This window comes from Leishmania major, chromosome 8 (genome assembly GCF_000002725.2).
Source record: "Leishmania major strain Friedlin complete genome, chromosome 8".
Classification (NCBI taxonomy): domain Eukaryota; phylum Euglenozoa; class Kinetoplastea; order Trypanosomatida; family Trypanosomatidae; genus Leishmania; species Leishmania major.
Window position 1 is genome coordinate 246,127 of NC_007249.2, and position 18,874 is coordinate 265,000.

Consider the following 18,874-nt stretch of genomic DNA (forward strand, 5'->3'; position numbering starts at 1 on the left):
ATTCCTCGTGCCGTGTGGGTGGCATTAACGTCATCGCTTTCTTTAGCGCCCCGTGCGTGTGCGTGTGATTGTAGCGGCGAGAGAGCGGTCGACCCGTGGGTTGTGCCGGGACGCGGTGTGTGACCCCCGCTCCCCCCCCCTCCCCCACTCAAGCCATCTTGCTTGGTTTTTCTTATTTTTTGTATAGTGTTCACCCTCCGGCTCCCTTCGTCGTGCAGACTTCAGCGCACGCAGACACACACACACACACACACACACAAAACGCCTTGTTGCTGTTTCTTCGTCGTCGCCGTCTTCTCTTTCACCGTCTTTGGAACCCTCGAGCGTCGCCGCCTGCAAGGGCGCTCATCCACGATGGGGATCCTTCCCAGCCGCGAGAGCCACGAGTACCCCGGCGCCTTCCACTTCGCGCTGAGCGGCAGTCACGCCATGGCGATTCTACCCCTGACGGAGCACTTCTTCCCTTCGGTCGACTCACTCGCCTTCCGGCAGCTCTACGCGGGCCGCGACATGCAATCTGCCAAGTACAACTTCTCCCTCATATCGCCCGAACTCCTGCGCAAGTACCGGCACCGCTCCATGGAGCAGAGGCGCGGGAAAGGGAGGGTGGGGGATGAGGCGATGGCGCCACCGGCGGGCCGCAATAAGCCGCAGCCGTACCTTCGACATGGCCAGCCGCCTGGTGACGACAGTGACGCAGATGGGAAATGGATCGGTGTTGACACCATCGACGCGAGCAACTACGGACAGTTCTTCAAGGACGACACGCAGTGCGTGTCGCCGAATGACCCGACGTCGCTGTCCCCGGATGGTGACGAGGAGGTCTGCGAGGAGTTGCAATGGCCAAACCCAGTGGCGCACTGGCGCACCCACGACACAGCCAAGCAGCTCATCCAAGACAGGGAGAACGAGCTGGGCTTCACCGATGAGCTCAATTATGTGAGCTTAGATGGAAAGGGAGGGGGGCTGCGCTGCCTGCCATCGTCGCTGTCGCTGCCGTGCTCCTCCGGCCAGTGTCCGCGGTACGGGCAGACGCACAACGCCTCCACGGAGGCAGGGACTGACAGCACGGCTGCGACGGCGCACTTCACTGCCGAGGAGCGCGACTTGGTGAATCGGTTTTTCGCACGCAGTCCAGAGGCGCTGTACAACGCGCTCGTCGTGGAGCCGAATAAAGGCTTCCTCGTTGACACAAACAAGGAGATGTGCCGCTTGTACGCAGCGGAGCAGCGCTGGAAGGAGGCGCGTAACGTTGTGCGCGCCTACCGGCGCCAGTGCAAACAAGATGCCGCTGCCGGCGACGCAGCCCAGCCGGCGGCTGGCGAGTCCCCCAACGCACCAAAGGGCGAGCCGCAGCGGCGCATTACAAAGGAGGAGGCTGAGAAGGCGGCCACGGTTCCGCCACCACCGGTATTTCTGCGGCCGGTGCCTCAAGTGATCATGGTTCGCATGAGCCGTGAAGAAGAGGAGGCGACGCGCGCGGCGTACCTCGCAGAGCAACAGCGGCTGCATAGTCGCTCGGGGCAGTCGCAACAAAGCCAGTCCGGCGGCGGCGATGACGCTGCTGCCTCGATGTCGACCTCCGCCGCTGCGGCAGGGGCCGCCGAGGGAAGTGATGTCCTCCGCCCACTCTTGATGAAGCCGGTCTCTCACCTGCACGTGCCGACGACGCGCTATCACAGCTTCGAGGACGACCCCAAGTATAAGGATGGCCGCATCCACCTCGTCGAGGAGGATGGCGTGCTGTACATGTTCGCCTACAACACCGCCTACGTCGACCCGCGTCTGCGCATGAGGCAGCAGAGAGAGGAGCTGCTGAAGCAGCAGCGCCAAGGAAAGGAGCGCGAACAACAGGAAAGCCAGGGGGGAAGCTTGGAGCGCGGCGAAGCCTGCCGGTCACCTTCCAGCACGGGGGCTGCAGTCGCCGGCACCGCTGCGAACGTGACCGCCAGTGGAACCACAGCAAGCTCACCAGGGAGCTGTAGCACCGAGCGTAACGCCGCTGCCTCACCCACGACGGACAGTGGCAGCGGCGACGGCGACGGCGCGCTGTGTCACGCGAGCCGGCAGACCTCATCCTTCTACCACACGGTCTCCGCCTTCGGTAACGAGGAGGACGAGGTGGGCCTCGAAGAACACGGGTCCCAGTCTAAAAAGGCCAAGGGTGCCAGCCCGAGGCGCGTGAGCTCCACGGAGGGCTCTCCAGTCGTGGCGGATACCACCTCCGCGGTCGCTGCGACGCGGACAGAGAACACCGCGGAGGAGGCGGACGAAGAGGAAGACACAACGCTGTCGTCCGCCCCTAGGGAACCAGGAGGGCACCAGCGGCGGCAGAGCGCCATCCTGGCCGACAGCAGCGCGTTGCTGCAGCGCTCCGACGGAAAGCCGAGCACCTCCAGCGACGACGACGACGACGAAGACGGTGACGAACAGCGCAAAGGCGGGTCAGCCTCGGCGTGCAGCGTCGGCATGACCGCAACCACCGTCAATGGGGTGACGTCAGCGGCAATGAGGGAGAAGCGGGCGCGCGTGGTGCAGCAGCTGGAGCTTGTCACGGCTGCCCCTTTCATCCTCCCCATTTGCCCAGTGCGCATTGTCGGCTGCAACGGCTACGCCGAGTCTAGCTGCCGCGGTACGCCGTGGCTGCGCGGCTACGAGGACGAACCCGAGGAGGACGCCTACGTGGAGTCGCTGCCGGTGAAGCCGCCGATCATGTCCGGTGGCGGTTTCATCGACGCCAACATTGGTGACAAAATTCTTAGCCGCGCCTACCTGCTTGGCTTCCAGGTGTACCGGAACGTCTGCCTCGACGCCGGGCTGCCGAAGACGCTGACGCGGCCTTTCTGGACACTGGGCTTGCTGTCGAACATTCCGCTGCTGCAGATCTCGCGTGAGATGCGCTTCCGCATGCGGGCGGCTGCCGCCGAGGTGGAGCTCGGCTACCGAGGCCTGCGCGACATGATCAAGGGCACAGAGAACGACCTTCAGTCCTACATCTACGGCTTTTTGGACATCCTGCCATACCTCCAGCGGGTCTCGCGCGTGCGTGTCAAGCTGGCAGAGGCGGAGGCGAAAGCAGCAGCAGCCGCAGAGGGCGGTGACGGGGCGGCAAGCTCGTCGTTGCTCCCCATTGGGCACGGCGCCTCGGAAACACCGGAGGAAGAGGCCCAAGAGAGCCAGAGCCTGCAGGTCCCGCCCGCCATCCCGACCCGATCCTCTCAATCGGCCGTACAGCACAACCTGCTCTTCCCACTCAACGAGATGGAGTTCTACACGCAGTTCACGATCCGCGGCAACCAGTCCCTCTCCCGCGTCCGCTGTGAGGCGCAGGAATCGTTCTTTCACCTGATCGCCGAGGCGACCGCCCCGGTGTCGACGTCGCTCTTTATGAAGCCGCTGGAGCTGTCCACGTACGACTACGGTGGCGCCGTCCGGCTGCACCTCCTGTGCAACCGCGTGACGGGCGCGGACGAGCTGCAGGTGCTGCCGCCGCCGCGCAATCTCGACCAGCTCCTCTCCTATCATCGGCGGCGACTGCAGCTGCGGCGTCAGCCCCCCGCGTCAGCGGACGGCAACGCGGCCGCCGCGGCACCGCCTTATCTCGTTTATGCGGTCGTGCACCCATCTGGCAAGGCGCGAGGGCCCTCGTTGGAGCACTACAAGAAAAATCTGCAGGCCCCCGAAGACGGTGCCGACGCGAACACGCTGGACGAGGCGGAGGCAGCCGCGGCTGCCACCGACGGCACCGGCGGCGACAGACAGTATGCGGCGCACCAGTACACATACCCACCGGGCTCCTTTGTTGACAGCGACATGGTCATCTACAATGTCCACAAGGGCCGCTGGGAGCACTTCGAGTACTTCCATCACCAGCAGCTGGCGCAGCGGCGCGCGCGCAAGCTGCAGGCGCAGGCGGAGACGGCGGTGGGTGAGCCGGACGGCAACAAGACGCCGGCGCAGAGCAACAAGGACACCGCCGATGCCGCTGCGGCGAAGCAGGCTGCCGAGAGCGGGGAGGCCTGTCGAGGCGCCTTGGTCCCGACCAGAGGCGGTGGCTTCAATGCCAATGATGACGACGATGAGCAGGATATCCACCTCGAGGACATTCTGCTCTGCTGGATCAAGCGCCGCCTGCAGAGCGCCACGATGCGCAACCGCACTGACCCGGGGTGGCTGCGCGACAGCGAGGGGCACATTGTGCAGGAGGGCCGCTACTACATCTGGGGCTTCGAACAAGATGGACAGCAGTATTTCTACGGTCTGATCCCAAAGTTTGCCAAGGAAAAGAAGAACAAGCGGCACAACACGGTTGGTGGCAACGCGCACAGTCAACATCATCAGGACAACCACACCCGCCGCATCACCGCGCACGGCAGTGTGGGCGGGCCGTCGAGTGCTTTGAACAGTCACAGTCGACCTCAAATCGGCAGCAGCAGCAGCGGCGGCGGCGGCGGCAGCGCTCGTGACCGCCACGGCACACTACCCGAAACCCTCGCTCCTGCCTCACAACAGGGCCCCGTCAGCGGCTCGATAAACGGGCAGCCGACTGATGGACGCGGTAGTGGCAGGATGGAGAACACGGAGGTGCGATCTGGACCGGCGTCCGCTGGCGAAAGTGCCAAAGACCACCCGGCGATGGCGCCGGCCGTGTCGCTGACCGACGTCAAGGGTGGTGCAGGCAGCGGACTCGACACACGCGCTGACGCGCCGCTGAACGCCGCCTGCCCAGACTCGCATTCCAGGCGACAGCACCAGCAGCAGCAGCAGCAGCAGCACCCGCGATCACCCGGTGCCGTGGGCGGGGGTGGTGGTCGCGGGACCACCTCGTCTAGCAGCGCTGCAGCAAGCGCCAACACTGCCGGCGCGAACCGCTTGAGCAACCCGAGCAACGCCACCAGTGGTGCTCGCCTACCCGCACAGACAAGCAGCGCACCCCGCGCTGGCGCTAGTGAGAAGTCATCGCCGCCTACGTTGTCGTCCCCTGCGGCAGCCTCGGCGTCTTCGTCCACCTCATCCCCTGTCGCAGCGTCAACGGCGCCTCCAGCCTTCGCCTACAACACTCCAGGTGTCGCCAGCCGACGCGCTGCAGGTTCTCGCGGAGCCGCGTCACCACCACCATCGGCGCCCGCAGCGTTGGTGATTCCAAAGGAATCGGAGGCAGCACTAGCCGGAAGATCAGGCGCGGCGGCAGTAGGACGCGGTGGCCCATCCCTTGCTGGCGTTTCCCTAGCACAATCACCGCCGTTGTCCGTGGTCCTTGGAGGAGCTGCAGCCGAGGCAGCCTCATCGTCCTCCAACCCCCGCACACTTCCGCAACGCCAGGACGGTGTGAGCCGCATCAGCGGCCGAGACAATGTCTCGCGTGGGCAGCAGTTCAGCAGCTCGGCTACTACAACGGCGCAGTTCAGCCGCCAGTCCGCCACTGCACCGGCCGCGGCCTCTTACACGTCCGCCGAGGAGGTCGGGTACCGTCAAGGACGCGGAGAGCGGCGAGGCAACGGAGCAGAATCGGCGTATGCGTCGCCACACTCACAGCAGCGTCAGCAGCAGCAGCAGCAGCAAGGTTGTCGCATCAGCGACCCCGGCGCAGTGGTCTTGGGATATAAAGGAGCTCTGCAGAACCGCTACCATGCGCCGCCGCACCAGCACGAGTACATGCAAGCGCCCTCATCCGCAGCATACGACAACAGCAGCAATGCCACCAATTACGGTGGCGGCAGTCGTGCTAACAGGTACGCTGCGACGTCACACACATCGGGACACAGCTACTCGGACGTGCCCCCTCCTCCTCCTCCCCCCCAGTCACCGCCACCGCCGCCGCCACTTCTCCCTGCCGGCGCGGAGAACGCGGCGTATGAGCAGTCACATGAAGGCTACCCTGCTCCTGTAGAGCAGCAGCACCATCAGCATCAGCAGCAACAGCAGCCTTCCGACTCTCCACCACCGCCGCTACACCTCCATCCACCCACCGTGTATATGAACACGGGTGCCGGGCAGGCAAGCCAGCGCCCTACGTTGGTGCTCGCCGGGCCACGAGTGCCGTCTCCTCGTCACGCTCAACAGCAACCGCAGCAGCAGCAGCAGCAGCAGCAGTATGCCTCCTACAACACAAGGCCCCACCAGCCGCAGCAGCACGTGTCTCACCAGCCGTCCTACAAAACGCAGCCGGCTATGGCAAAGGCCGTCAGCGGTGCCAGGGTGCAGCCGCCGGAAATGGCGCCTGGCCCCTACCACCACCACACCCAGCAGATGGTGATGGCCATGTCTGCGCCGAACGTTGGCCCCGCTGCCCCGCCCCCGCCGCTGGTGCAGGCCAACGCCGCTATGAACACGAGTTCCTCTCGCTATGCACCGCACCCTCGGATGGTGGCCAGTGGCGCCGGAGCGGCGCCGATGCAGGAGCAGCAGCAACTGGCGCCGGTGACGGTCGTCTCAGTCGCACCTCCCTCTGCGCTGGCTGGGGGCAATAGCATGTACTTGGACGTGTCGGCTGCCTCCGTGGCGCCGTCAGGTTCGCGGTCCGCGTCTTATTACCCCACGAGTCCCTCGCAGGTGTCCTACGGTACGTCGTCACAGACGGCGACAGCCGCCATGCACCCTGCAGGCCCGCAGGGCAACGCTGCGTCTCCTCATACCGGCTCTGGCCCTCCGGTGCTGCCGCCGCTAAAGCAGCAGCAGCAGCCAGCGTACCCTCCATCAGCGATGGTGGACGCCAGCACCGCAGGTGGGCAAGGAAGTGTCGCCAACCGCTGCTACCTGCAGCAGAAGAAGCCACAATCACCTCCGAGTGGCCCAGCGTCGGCAGCCCCAGGAGGCGCGCGCTACGGCCAGATGACGTCACCCACTTCGCAGCAGCATGCCTATCAGCAGCAGATGGGGACACGCAACGCCAGCTATGATGAAAGAAGCAGTGGTCATAATTACGGCACCTACGCCGCGTCCACCGCCAATCCGAACGCCAACAGCAGCTTCAACCGCGTGGGGCTCTCACTGTCAGCGTCGGCGGCAACGGTGAAAGCAGTCACAGGCGTCGCTGGAACCTCAATGCTCATGAGCAATACCTCCGCGTCTCTGCCGTCTACCGGCAGTGGCATGGGGCGAGGCACGCACGGCTACGCGCCGCAACCGTCAGGGTACCCTACGAGCGGCAGCACTAGCTTTACGGCGACCCCAGTAGTGGCAATGGCGGCAGGAGCGACCGCACCGGCATCATCCACGATGTCTGGCGCGGAAGGCAGCGCAGTCAACGCCTTCCCCTCGTACCAGGCCTCGCCGCATCCACAGCAACAACAACACCAACAGCCGTCACCCCAGCAGCATCAACAGCAGCAGCAGCAAGCGAGCGTCGGTGGCAGGACCGCAGGAGTTCCCTCGCCGGCCCCACACCAGTATCGCACCACACCCACTGCCGAGCAGCAGCAGCAACAGCAGCGGGATTCGAGGTATCCACTTCAAGTGATGACGCAGTCGTATAGCAACGACTACAACGTCAACGGCGGCGTGCCTGCCATGACAACTGGTGGGAGGGCTTCGAGAGGTGTGGCGGTGGACAATGATGTTTTGGAGAGCAGTAGCTACGATGACGCCGTGATGCATGGCAGTCGAGGCGCTCAAGCGGCAGCTGGTGAATACCAGTTGTCATACCAGCAGCAGCAGCAGCAGTACCAGCAGCCGTATCCACAATGGCAGCAGCAGCAGCAGCACTCCACATCGGCCTCCTCCCAGCCATCGTCGTGCGCGCCTACGCCGCTTCCTGTTCAGCAGCAGTACCAGCAGCAGTATGCGACACAGGCAGGTAATGGCAGCGACAGCAACGGCAGTAGAGTCCACACCCATACGCAGGCGAGCCGCGCCAGTGCCACAGGAAACATGAACGCCCCCTCAGCGTACGCGCACGAGCAGCAAACATCACCGTACCCGCAGCACGCAGGGGCACCGCCCGCGTCTCCGGCAGCAGCTGCTGGCGATGGTAGTGATCGCGGTGCAGCAGCCGCTGTGACACCACCGGCTGCCGTCGCGCACTTGTCTACCCCCATGCAGAGTGCCAACTCGCTCAACAGCAACGTCGCCGCCATGACGTCTGCCGGCTCTTGTGAATCCACGCAGGCGTCATCCGCTGCAGCGCAGCTGAAGCGTAGCAGTGACAGCTACGGGTACCGTTCCTCACGGTCTGGACCCACCTCGCCGTACTTACAGGCGTCGCCGCAGCAGCAACAGGAGCAGCAAGAACCTCAGCGGTATTTGCAGCAGAACCAGTACCCCCAGCAGCAACAGCAACTACAGCAGCAGCAGCGCTCTGCTACTCGGACCACCGCCGCAGCCGGCCCTTTCCCCCGTGGTGCAGGTGGTGGTCTTCGACCAAAGGCAATGATGAGCGCTGGTGGGGCCCCATCCGCGTCCCTCCATCACGCATACACGCTTCACCACCACCCGCAGCAGCAGCAGCAAAGAGCCACTCATTCGTCCCCTGCGCCGGGCGGGTACTACCAGCAGCAAGTTCTAGCGCACCCACAGCAACAGCAGCAGCTGTCCGTAGCATCGCAGCGGCTAACCGCGACACCGAACGCCAGCGGCACGCTGCTCCGTGTCTCGCCTGGGTCGCAGCAGCGCTACAACCAGCAGTATCAACGACAGCAGCAGCAGAAGCCAACGTCTCCGTACACCTCTACGAAGGAAGAAGTGGAAGGGCAGATGCAGACGAGCGGCAACTACAACAATCACAACCTGTACAACAGCAACGTGGGCGTCGCGGAGGCCTCATACGAGTCGAGCAACAACACGACGGCCCAGCGCTTCGCACACAACCCCTACGCGATGCAGTAGCAGGAACAAATACCAAAAAGAAATGAAGAAACCAATTTCGAACGAAAAAAAGCAGCTGCGAGTCTAGGCGCGGCGTGTCGGGCGGATGTGCTGGAGAGGAATGGGGTGACGCATCTACCTGGTGGCCGACGCCCCGTACGCATGCAGGGGTGTCGACACACGTGCATAACGATGCCGCGCCCTGCACCCCTCCACACACACACACACACACACCTCACATCTGTCATTCTTCCTTTGTTTTTTTGATTTTTTATTCTTTGCTGGAGTGCTATCATTCGTGTCGCTTTCGTTGTGGCTGCCCCTCATTCCACCCACCCCACCCACCCACCCTCACCCTACCACCCCCGATTCTGCCCGGTACTTTCTGTTAGGGCATGGTGGGTGTGCGGGTGCTTACCGTATATATACATATATACGTGTATGTGTATGTGTGGGTGGGTGTGTGGGTGGGGGGGGGGGGGGGTCTGTGTGCTGCTCTGACGTGGATGTCTATGGAGAGTCTACAAGCGGTTTGTTTTCTATTTTTTGTTGTTGTTTGTTTTTGCGACCGCGTGCTGTTGCTGTTGTGGTTGTTGTTGATATCACGGCGGTGGCGGCTTCTCTCTTGGGCGGCCTGATTCGTTTTGTGTGTGCCGGTGGGGAAGTCGCTCTCTGAGCTAGTGTGGAAAGGCTAGGAGGCGGGGATGGGTGGCGAAGGGGCAGTGTCGCAACCGTTCGTGTTTCCTTCCTTCGTTTTTCTCTGTTCTACTTGTGGTTGTGATTTGACTGGAAAGCAGGACTATTCGGGGCCGTCACAAAGTGTGGTCTCTCTCTCTCTCTCTCACGCACACGCCTACGTGAAGCCGCAAGCGAAGGGAGAGAAGGGCAGAAGGAATCGTCTCTGTGCGTCAGGACGGTCGGTAGCGGCGGCGGCGACGTGAACGCATTCGTGTATCTCATCGCATGTGTTTTTGGGTGCGCTGTCGTGTGCCCCGCGTGAACCTTGTTGTTGTTGCTGTGACTCCCCCTCTCTCCACTGCACGCCCTCGTATCATAACGTGCGCTCTGTTCCTCCCTGTTTTTTCTTTTGTTGGTGATGATGTTCTGTCACACTGTGTGATCACCGGCGCATCCACGGCATGCGCGGGTAGCGGACGAAGTGAGGTGTGTCTCTCTTGTGGAAAGGGTGGGGGGCGTGTGCGTGCGTGTGAATGAAGAGAGAGAGATGTTCACAGAAATAAAACTGCCTGCCCCCTCCCCCGCCTCTGCCTCTCCTTGTGCCGTAGGGCGTGTACACGTGTCCGTGTCTGTGTGTGTGGCGTGTCTGCGTGACGGCTGGTACGGCTGCATCCTCTTCCTTCGTTGTCTGTCGTCGTCTCTGTAGCAAAGTCACCCGTGACAGTGGTTGGCGAAAACAAAAAAATGAGCAGCTGCCGTGCTCGTTAGCAGTAGCCTTATCGATGGGGAGGCCTCGTCGATAGACGCCGTGGTGATGTGTCTGAACGGTAGGCGGAGAGCAATCCTTTTTTTTTTCTGGCGAGGAGGGGTTGTGGTAGCCCTGGAGCGCTAGCGGAGGGAGAGACATGAGAAGCGTCGGTGTCTTTCTCTCCCCCTGCTCTCGCCGTCATTAAGTCGTCTTCCGTGACGGGCGCACACATACACACAACACAGAGAGAGAGAGAGAGCTACACGCATGTGCCCTTTTCTTTTTGTCCAGTGACTCCTCTGGGTGGATCTCACGAGGGTTCGCGCGCGCGTGTATGTGCGTGCATCTGCTTCTCGACCATGGAACTCCTTTGTGTCCTTTTGTGGGTTTTGCTCGTCCCATCTCCCATCTTCCATCCCCCTTCTCTCTCCTCGCTCGCCGACAACAACGCCGTTATACATCATCCTCATCGCATGCGCGCATGCCCACCCCCGTGACGGTGCGCAAAATACGCCATGGTGCATGTACTGCGTGGCGCGCTCTTCCTCCTTCATCCTCTTCGCACATACGCGTGCACAGTCGCTCGTAGCAGAAGCCGCGACCACACTATTACAAGGCGAACGCTTCTCTCACACATTTACATCACAAGCTCACGGTGGAGTGTGCACAGAACCCACGTAAAGTGTTCGTGCGCGCATCAGCGCTGTCATCCGTTGGCAGTGCTTCTTCTTCCGCGCTCGCCCCTCCCCCGTCCCACACACACACACACAACTCTGTGAGCAAGCGGTTCTAATCGGCTGTGTAAGGGGTGGTGCGGGTTGCGTGAGGAGTGCGCGTGGGTGTGCGTGTTTATCAGCAACGCATCCCTCCTCTGTTGTGTTACCGTTGTCGTCTTCGCGCTTCCGCTCTTACCCCTCTTTGGACCTCTCTTGTGTGCATTATTCTCGCACTGGCATCGCCCTATACACACCCATACATTCATTTTGTTGTTGTTGCGCACGCGCGTGCATCCGTCGCGATCGCCTATCGCTCTCATCTTTTCTTTTTCTGCCCGTCTGTGTGTGTGTGTGGGGGGGGGGGGGGGTGGGTGGGTGCTGTAAGTGTAACGGTGTCTTCAACTCGCGACGACAACGGTGAGTGCTCCCACGGCAAACCGCCGCCCTCCCTCCCACCCTCTCCCTCTCTCCTCTTTCGTTTGCTATTTGTATACACACACACATATATACACATATATACCCATATACATATATATACACACATATACCCATATACATATATATATATATATACATGTATACCCTTGTACATACATGTATATGTATATGTATGTATATGTACATGTATATATGTGTGTGTGTGCATCTCTTCTTCGTTTTGACTGTGGCCGACCCCCGGCGGCTTTCGTGTATTGGGGCGCCCCATCTCTCCACCAAGTGCTGCGGGTTTGCGCTCGTATCACCTCCCTTTTTATTGTTGTTATTCTTGTTGCTGTGTGCGTGTGTATGTGTGTGTATGTGTGTGTGTGTGTGTGTTTGATTGGTTAGTGGGCTCCTTGCTTTCAGTTCGCCGGACGACTACGGCGCCTCTTCTCTCCCCACCTGCCTTTTTCTTTTTCTTTGATTTCGATCTCGTCTTCTTATCTAACGACTTCCGGTCTGTCTGTGTTGTGAATGTCTTTCACGTGTTTTTCCTGTGTGTGTGTGTGTGTGTGTGTGTGGTCGAGCTGAGGCAGGCGACATCACCCACCATTCGTGTACGACGTCTGCCTCTTGTTATTACTATTAGTATTTCGCTTCTCTGGGTCTCTTCGTGGAAGGGGAAAAGGGGAAGGGGGGCAGTCGCACGACCAGACGTATTGCAAGATGGGCGCGTTACCGAGTCGGGAGTCGAATGAGGACCCGTCCTCCGTCTTCTTTGCGAACTGCGGCTCGCACGTTGTCTTCCACATCCCCATGACGGACCATTATTTCCCCTCTCCGCACAGCCTTGCCTTCCGTCAGCTCTTCCACGCACGCAACAATCAGTCGGCGCTGTACTGCTTCGACATGAAGGACGTGTCATCTGTGATGCCGGAGGACGTGGCAGCGGCATTCCGTACGGCACAGGAGGAGGACTGGGGCGCGGAGGTGGACGAGGTAGACCCCAGCCTGCACTACTACGATGACGAGATCCGCCAGAAAGTTCTCGAGTTCGGCAGAACCGCTGATTCTATCTGCGAGGACGCCGGCGCCGGCGCTGCCGTGCCGCGCGCGCCACGGATTGGCCAGCATCTCCGCCCCTCCATTGAAGGCCGCGAGGAGCTCTACCGTGTGCTCGTGACGGAGCCGATGGAGGGCACCCTCGTCGACACAGACTCAGAGATGTGTGCGCTATTTGAACAGGAGCAGCGCTGGCGGGCCGCCTTACCGCACCTGTCCAACGGGCAGCAGCAGCAAGGCAGCCACAGCGGCAAGCGGTGCAATGCCAATGGCGGCCACGGGGCCGACGAGAAAGACGCCGACAATGCTCAGCCAGTCGCATGCGCGAGTGCGACGAGGCAGCAGAGCCGCGACAAGGCGGTAAAGAAGGGTCCCGGGGCGGCAGTGGCGAACGGCGCCGGCTTTGACGAGTCCGCAGCCCACAGCCAGTCCATCATCGGATCGACCATGTCCTCGGCGTCGCCGCCGCCACCGGCAAAGTTCTTATATCCCATACCAAGGGCAATAGCCCTGCGCTTGACAAGGGAGGAAGAGGAGGAGATGCGCGCCGAGTATTGCCGCCAGCACCGCATCCCGTACGTCGCCCCTGCATTCCACAGCGTCGGCACAGCGACAGGAAACCGCGCCGACGCCTGTGCTGGCGGATTTTCTGCTCAGCAGCAGCACATGGCGCCGCCGACGCCGTTGCCCGTTGTGGAGCGTCGCCACTACCACTTTGAGAGCGACCCGCAGTACCGCGACGGCCGCGTCCATCTTGTCGAGGAGCACGGCGTGCTCTACCACTTTGCCTACTTTGCCAAGCGGCAGTTCCCGACGACGGCCGCCGCCGCCGCTGCTGCTGCCGAGTCCTCGCGCGGCTCGCAGAAAGGAGTGATGACGGGAGGCGCTGCGCCGTCTGGGGTGCTGACAGCCGGTAAGACGTCGATCGTCCGCGGACGTTGTTTGCACGATGTGGTGTACTGCGAGAAGCCGTCTGCGTCGCCGGCGTCGAGCAGCAAGCACGCCGCTGCGTCGTCCTCGGGGTTCGCGGGTAGTGAGCCCGAGGTTGCGCCGCCTGTGCGCTACACCTGGTGTGCGCGCTGCGGGGAACGTGTGACGCAGCGGATGGACTACACTCAGCTGCGCCGGCTCAAGTCCACCCGCGCGCATCGCCGCACCGTGCGGAGGCGGCTGCCTAACGGCGACCAGGATTCGCCCAGGGAAAAGGACAGCGTGGACGAGGTCGCCTCGAACACGGAGCGTGTCGATGAGGAGGGCGAGGAGGAGTTCATCATCAACATCATGCCTGTTCGCGTGGTTGGCATGGATGGTCTGTTGCCGTCCCGCAGCCGTGGCACGCCGTGGCTGCGCGGGTACGAGCAGGAGAGCGAGGCGGCCGAGGACGCCTACATGGAGCAGCTTGAGCAGAAGCCGCCAGTGATGCGGGTGTGCCGTTTTATCGAAGGCTCCGTCGGGGACAAGATCGTCAACCGTGCCGCGCTTGTCACGCTGCTGTCGTACCGCCCCATGTGTCTGCAGGCGGGGCTCAGCGACGCCCTGACGCGGCCCATCTGGTCCATGTGTGTGCTGTCGAACATCCCGTACCTGCAGATGGTGCGGGAGACCTTCTTTAGAGCCAAGGCGGCGGTCGCGGAGGTGGACGACGACGATCTGCTGCTGCGCAACTGGCTCGACGTTGTCGATCGCGAGAACAACTTCTACAACTTCATCAACGCGAACCTGCACATGACGCGTAACTTCACCCCACCGGAGCGGGCGGTGCGGCAGCGCGAGCAGACCGACGATGTCGCCAGCGCAGGCACCGCGTCGAGGCGGAGGACGACTACCGGTGGTGGCTGTGGCGTCAGAGAGGGCGGCAGCGTCGGCATCGACCCTGCCGGCTCCTCGTCCGTAACATCACCGTCGCTGCTGAAGACGGCCGTGTACTCCACCGTTGGAGATAATAGCAGCCCCGCGGAGAGTCACGCGGCGCGTTCCGCACCGTTGGCAAGCGGTGCCGCGACATCGCCGTCGCGCCGCGGGGCAGCCCTCACGGCGGCGGTGGCGGCGTGCGAGTCGGCCGAGACGGCCGGGCAGACGACAGACGCGGCGGCGCAGGGCGTGTGCGGCAAGAGGCAGCACAAGGACGGCGACTTGAAGCCGGCGGAAGGCGACGGCGCCGATCTGCGCAGCCGCCACCTCACACGCGCTCTCGAGGACGCCACGATCGGGCGACCCGAGGGCCATGACCCGCGCGACCAGGTCGAGGAAGACGAAGACGACGAGGATGGCGCAGACGAAGAGGGCGGGGAGCGGGGCGCCAGCGACGGCGTCGGCGTCGGCGAGAGCGACGCGGCTGCCAAGGCCGCTGCACGGCGTGAAAAAGGCAAGAAGAAGCTGCAGCACAAGGACTTGGGGCTGCCTTCCCTCTGTTGGAGTACCGCGTCTCCGCCGGCGTCGTCAACGGACCAAAGTGCCGCGGATCCTGCCGCAGCATCGACATCGCCTTTCACGGAGGATACGAACCAGGTGAGAAATGACGACCGGGGCAACACCGTAGCGGCGAGTGTGATGGGCGGACTGCCTGCTGCGGTCGGCAGTCACTATGAGGCCCATCGACACCGCAGTGGTCGCAATGAGGATGGTGAGGATGCATCTGGCGAGCCCCCAGCCACGACCACCACCACCCCCCGCTTACTGCCAAACTCCGCGTCGGCGCGCTCCGCCACCGGGCAGGGCAACAGTGGTGTAGGCGACGGAGTGAGACTCGCCGTGAACAACTTCGACGACGATGATGATCCGGACCTGGGCACGGAAGAAGAGCGCCGTCGCGCACGCGTTAGCGCCGCGAGGATCTCAGAGACGAGTGGTTTCTCGCTCCAGAGGCCGACAGCACCATCACGGGTAGCGGGGGAGGCACCCAGTGCGGAAAAGCAGCCGCACCAGCAGCGGCTAAAGTTGCCGCCGCGACCGAATTTCCAGCTCTTTTCATCCCGCCTTGAGCCGCATGCGCCACTGTCGCTCTGCACGCTCTTCGACTACGACGCTAGCGCTGACCAAGCCGCGAAGAGGACGGTCACGCAGCTGGCCGCCGCCGTTGCGGCGGGCGTAGCCGCCGACCACACAAACGGTGTCGGTAGCCGAGATGAAGACGGCGTCGGTCAGGCGACTGCCGCCAGTGCCGCTCCAGAAGCCGCCACCACCGTATGGCCCAGCTACGTTCAGCGCGACATCCTGCGGGAGAACGAGCGGCAGCAGGCGGAGCCGAAAGCCACGCGGCGCCCTAGTCATGCCCTGTACGAGTGCGGCATGCTGGCCACCACCCGCGGCCGCAACTTCCTCTTTCTCCTACGCGAGGACTGCGTGCGGGCGCTGCTGTTCTACTGCTCCGCCGCCGCGGCGCCGATCTTCATTGGCGCGTACATCGAGCCAGTGGACACAACGAGCCTCAGCTACGGTGGTGCGGTGCGGCTGCGACGGCCGAGCACCGTCGACATCCCGCTCCACGGCGGCGACGAGGATGGCGGCAGCCGCACCGCACCGGCGCGCAACTATGACGGCGAGCGGGTAGTCATTGGGCAGGTGGAAGGGATGGAGGTGATGGCCGAGTACTTCAAGAGCAAAGGCCTCATCACGTGCTTCAGCGTGTCGGATTTGGACAAGGCGGCCCCCGGGCCGAGTGCCGCGCACCGACTGCGCAAGATGATCTTGCCAACAACCTCGTTATCCACGACCTATGCACAGCGCCGCAGCAGCCGTAGCAGCAGCAGCAGCAGCGGTGGCCTTGCAGGGGAAGCAGACTCGTTGGCGGCTCAGCAGGCACGAGAGCTGGCACAGTACGGCCACGTCTTCACCTACGCTGCGGACGAGTTCTGTGATGGCGACTTGGTCGTCTTCAATTTCGAAATGCGGCGGTGGGAGCACTACGAGCATGTTCAGCTGCGCCGACGATTCGCTGCGAGGGCAGCCACAGATACTGCTGATGCGGTGGCGACGGCGGCATCTGCGATGTCGGTGAGAACCGACGAACCGACATTCACGGGCAACGTAGCGGTAGCTGCTGACGGCAGCTGGAGCTGCGCCAGCTCCGTCGTGGACCTCTCTATGTCCGCCAGGCTTCTGTGCGTCGGGCTGGATGAGCTGCTGCTGAGCTGGACCAAGTGGATCGTCGACAACCGCTTCTACGAAGACCGCACCGACCTGGGCTGGCTAACACTTCCAGACGGCAGCCCTATCCAACTCGGCGGTCGCTACTTTCTCTGGAGCTTCCGCCACAATCATCAGCGCTACTTCTACGGCGTCATTCCGAAATTCGCGAAGGGGCGGCTGCGGCGGCAGAAGATGGTCGAGCGCAACCGCAGCAAGAAGGACGCCGAGGCGCCGTGCCAGCAAGCGCAGCCGCTGGCGGGGATATTGACTTCCCCGGTGGGTGCGCAGCGGTCGAGTGACGTGTCGGTGGCACCTTCGGCACCGTCGTCCCCAGAGCTCGTCACCGTCGTTGCCGCCACCCCCTCGTCTCCCCCCAGGCCCAGCGGCAAAAGCCCTTGGCGGACAAACCACACGCTTGAGGCGCAGCACGAAGGAGAACCGCGGCGGCGCGGCGGCGACATCGGCACCGGCAGCCTGCATGCGGATCCGGCTCTTGGCGATCAAGCGTCCTCATCTCCTCCGCATCCTGGTCTAGGTGTTTCGCCACCTGCCCGCGCGGGTACAACGCAGCAATCACCTCTGCCGCGAGAGCAACAGTCAACGTCGGCCGCTACACAGGCCGTGTCAACAGCGGCTGCGAGCAGTGCACACCCTGCGGCAGTGCGCCAGCGTCAGCGCCACTCCTCTCCCCATCTGCAGACGCAGCAGCCGATCGCCGCGACATCGGCGCCTCTGCCGCTGCCCCACCGCATGAACCCGCTCTATACAGACAGCATCTCTTACTCGGCGTCAGACGCAAACATCACTCTTCCACAGCAATCGATGCCGCAGTGGGCCAACACTAACGCCACCGCCTCGCGCGTAAGCGCTGCGCCAGCAACAGCCGGAGAACAAGCACAGCAGGGCAACTTCGCAAGCTCCCTCAACTCTGCCGGCGGCTTCTCCGTGCACGTCGGCAGCGACGCGGCCCGGTCCACCCTCTGCTCCCCCAAGATCGCGACTGAATCGCTGACCGCCGCCGCCGCAACGACAACGACGACGAAAGCGACAACGGCAGTGCGTCGTGCGCCCTTCCTAAACCCACCACCGCAGCAGCCACTCAGCGGCACCCGCAACCGCCTCAGCGCACCCGGCAGCCCCGCCATGTACAGATCTGGACCGCCGATCGGCTTTGGAGGCGGGCCAAACTACTACTACCAGTACGGCGGTAACACATTCATACAAGATGGAAAGCAGCAAGAGAACGAGTACTACCCGCCGCTGCCCATGAGCACTCCCTTCCACCCTGTCACGGCCATCACAAAGTTGGTGCCGCTGCCTCACCCAAAGACGGGGCGCGGCGGTATTCCGGCCATCTTCCGCTTCTGGGGCCCCATTGGGTCCCCAGCGCCCCGCACGCCGGTTCCTGTGCCCTCGCTGCCAAACGCAGGCGGGGTGGCGGCCACGGTCTTCTTGGCCGCCATACCGATCTCACTGGTCCCACAGCAGATGCATCCACTGTCGCCGCGGCACCCCGCGACTGGCGGCTCGCCCGCTGCCAGCAGCCCCCTCGGTGGTGGCGAGAGCATGGGCATGAGCCTGGTGGAGGTACACCACCACAGTAATGGTTCCAGCCTCGGCGCTGGTTCGCCCACCGCACCGGCAATCACTCCCGCCCCCGCTACGGCTGCCGCCGGTGCATCAGCCGTCAACTTGACGGTCCGTGTGCGCCGGCGCACCGGCGGCGGAAACACGGCAGCGATCAGAGTGGGTGGCGGCGCTTCTCTAGCACCGCTGCAGCTACCCTCGCAGGGCACCTCCTCGCTCGGTGCCTCACTGACGACGCTCGCGACGACAGGGCCTGCCAAGGGGCCTGGCACACCCTTCAAGCATAGCCCCATAACCCCATCAAACCTTCCTCCAGCGCCGTTGTTCGCTCAGTCCGCGCCGGCGCAACTGCTGGTGGACGATAGCGGGTCGCAGCGACTCTCGCCGACCAGCATGCTCCCTACCAACCTCGTTAACGAAGGATCAAAGACGAAAGGCGAGTCGGTGCTGCGGGTGGACGAGGACACGTACATGCAGCGGGAGGCATTCCGGTGGAACCCGTATGCGAGCACCAAGTGGGCGCAGAACAGAAGCAACAGCACCGGTGCCAGTACCAGTGACTCCCGCGGTCGTCTTCCTGTGGAGGGTGGCAGCGGAAGCGGTTAGGGCAACGGCGACGGGAGCGTGGCGGGGCCACACGCGCACGCACGAACGCGTGCGTGCCTCTCTCCCTCAGCGTCCCTCGGCATCACCACTACGACTGCGGTTCTTCACGGCAGCACTTTCTTTTCGA

General features: G+C 63.1%; 2 protein-coding genes across 2 annotated transcripts; both read left to right on the forward strand.

The window, feature by feature from the left end:
• Positions 1 to 354: 354 nt before the first annotated feature.
• Positions 355 to 8,823, forward strand: LMJF_08_0620 (conserved hypothetical protein; the record flags this gene model as incomplete). Its single annotated transcript, XM_001681039.1, has 1 exon — positions 355 to 8,823. One exon carries the CDS (start codon positions 355 to 357, stop codon positions 8,821 to 8,823), a length of 8,469 nt encoding a protein of 2,822 aa, XP_001681091.1.
• A 3,357-nt stretch (positions 8,824 to 12,180) lies between these two features.
• LMJF_08_0630 (hypothetical protein) lies at positions 12,181 to 18,747 on the forward strand (the record flags this gene model as incomplete). Its single annotated transcript, XM_001681040.1, has 1 exon — positions 12,181 to 18,747. The coding sequence occupies one exon, from the start codon at positions 12,181 to 12,183 to the stop codon at positions 18,745 to 18,747; it is 6,567 nt and encodes a 2,188-aa protein (XP_001681092.1).
• Between the last annotated feature and the right edge of the window lie 127 nt (positions 18,748 to 18,874).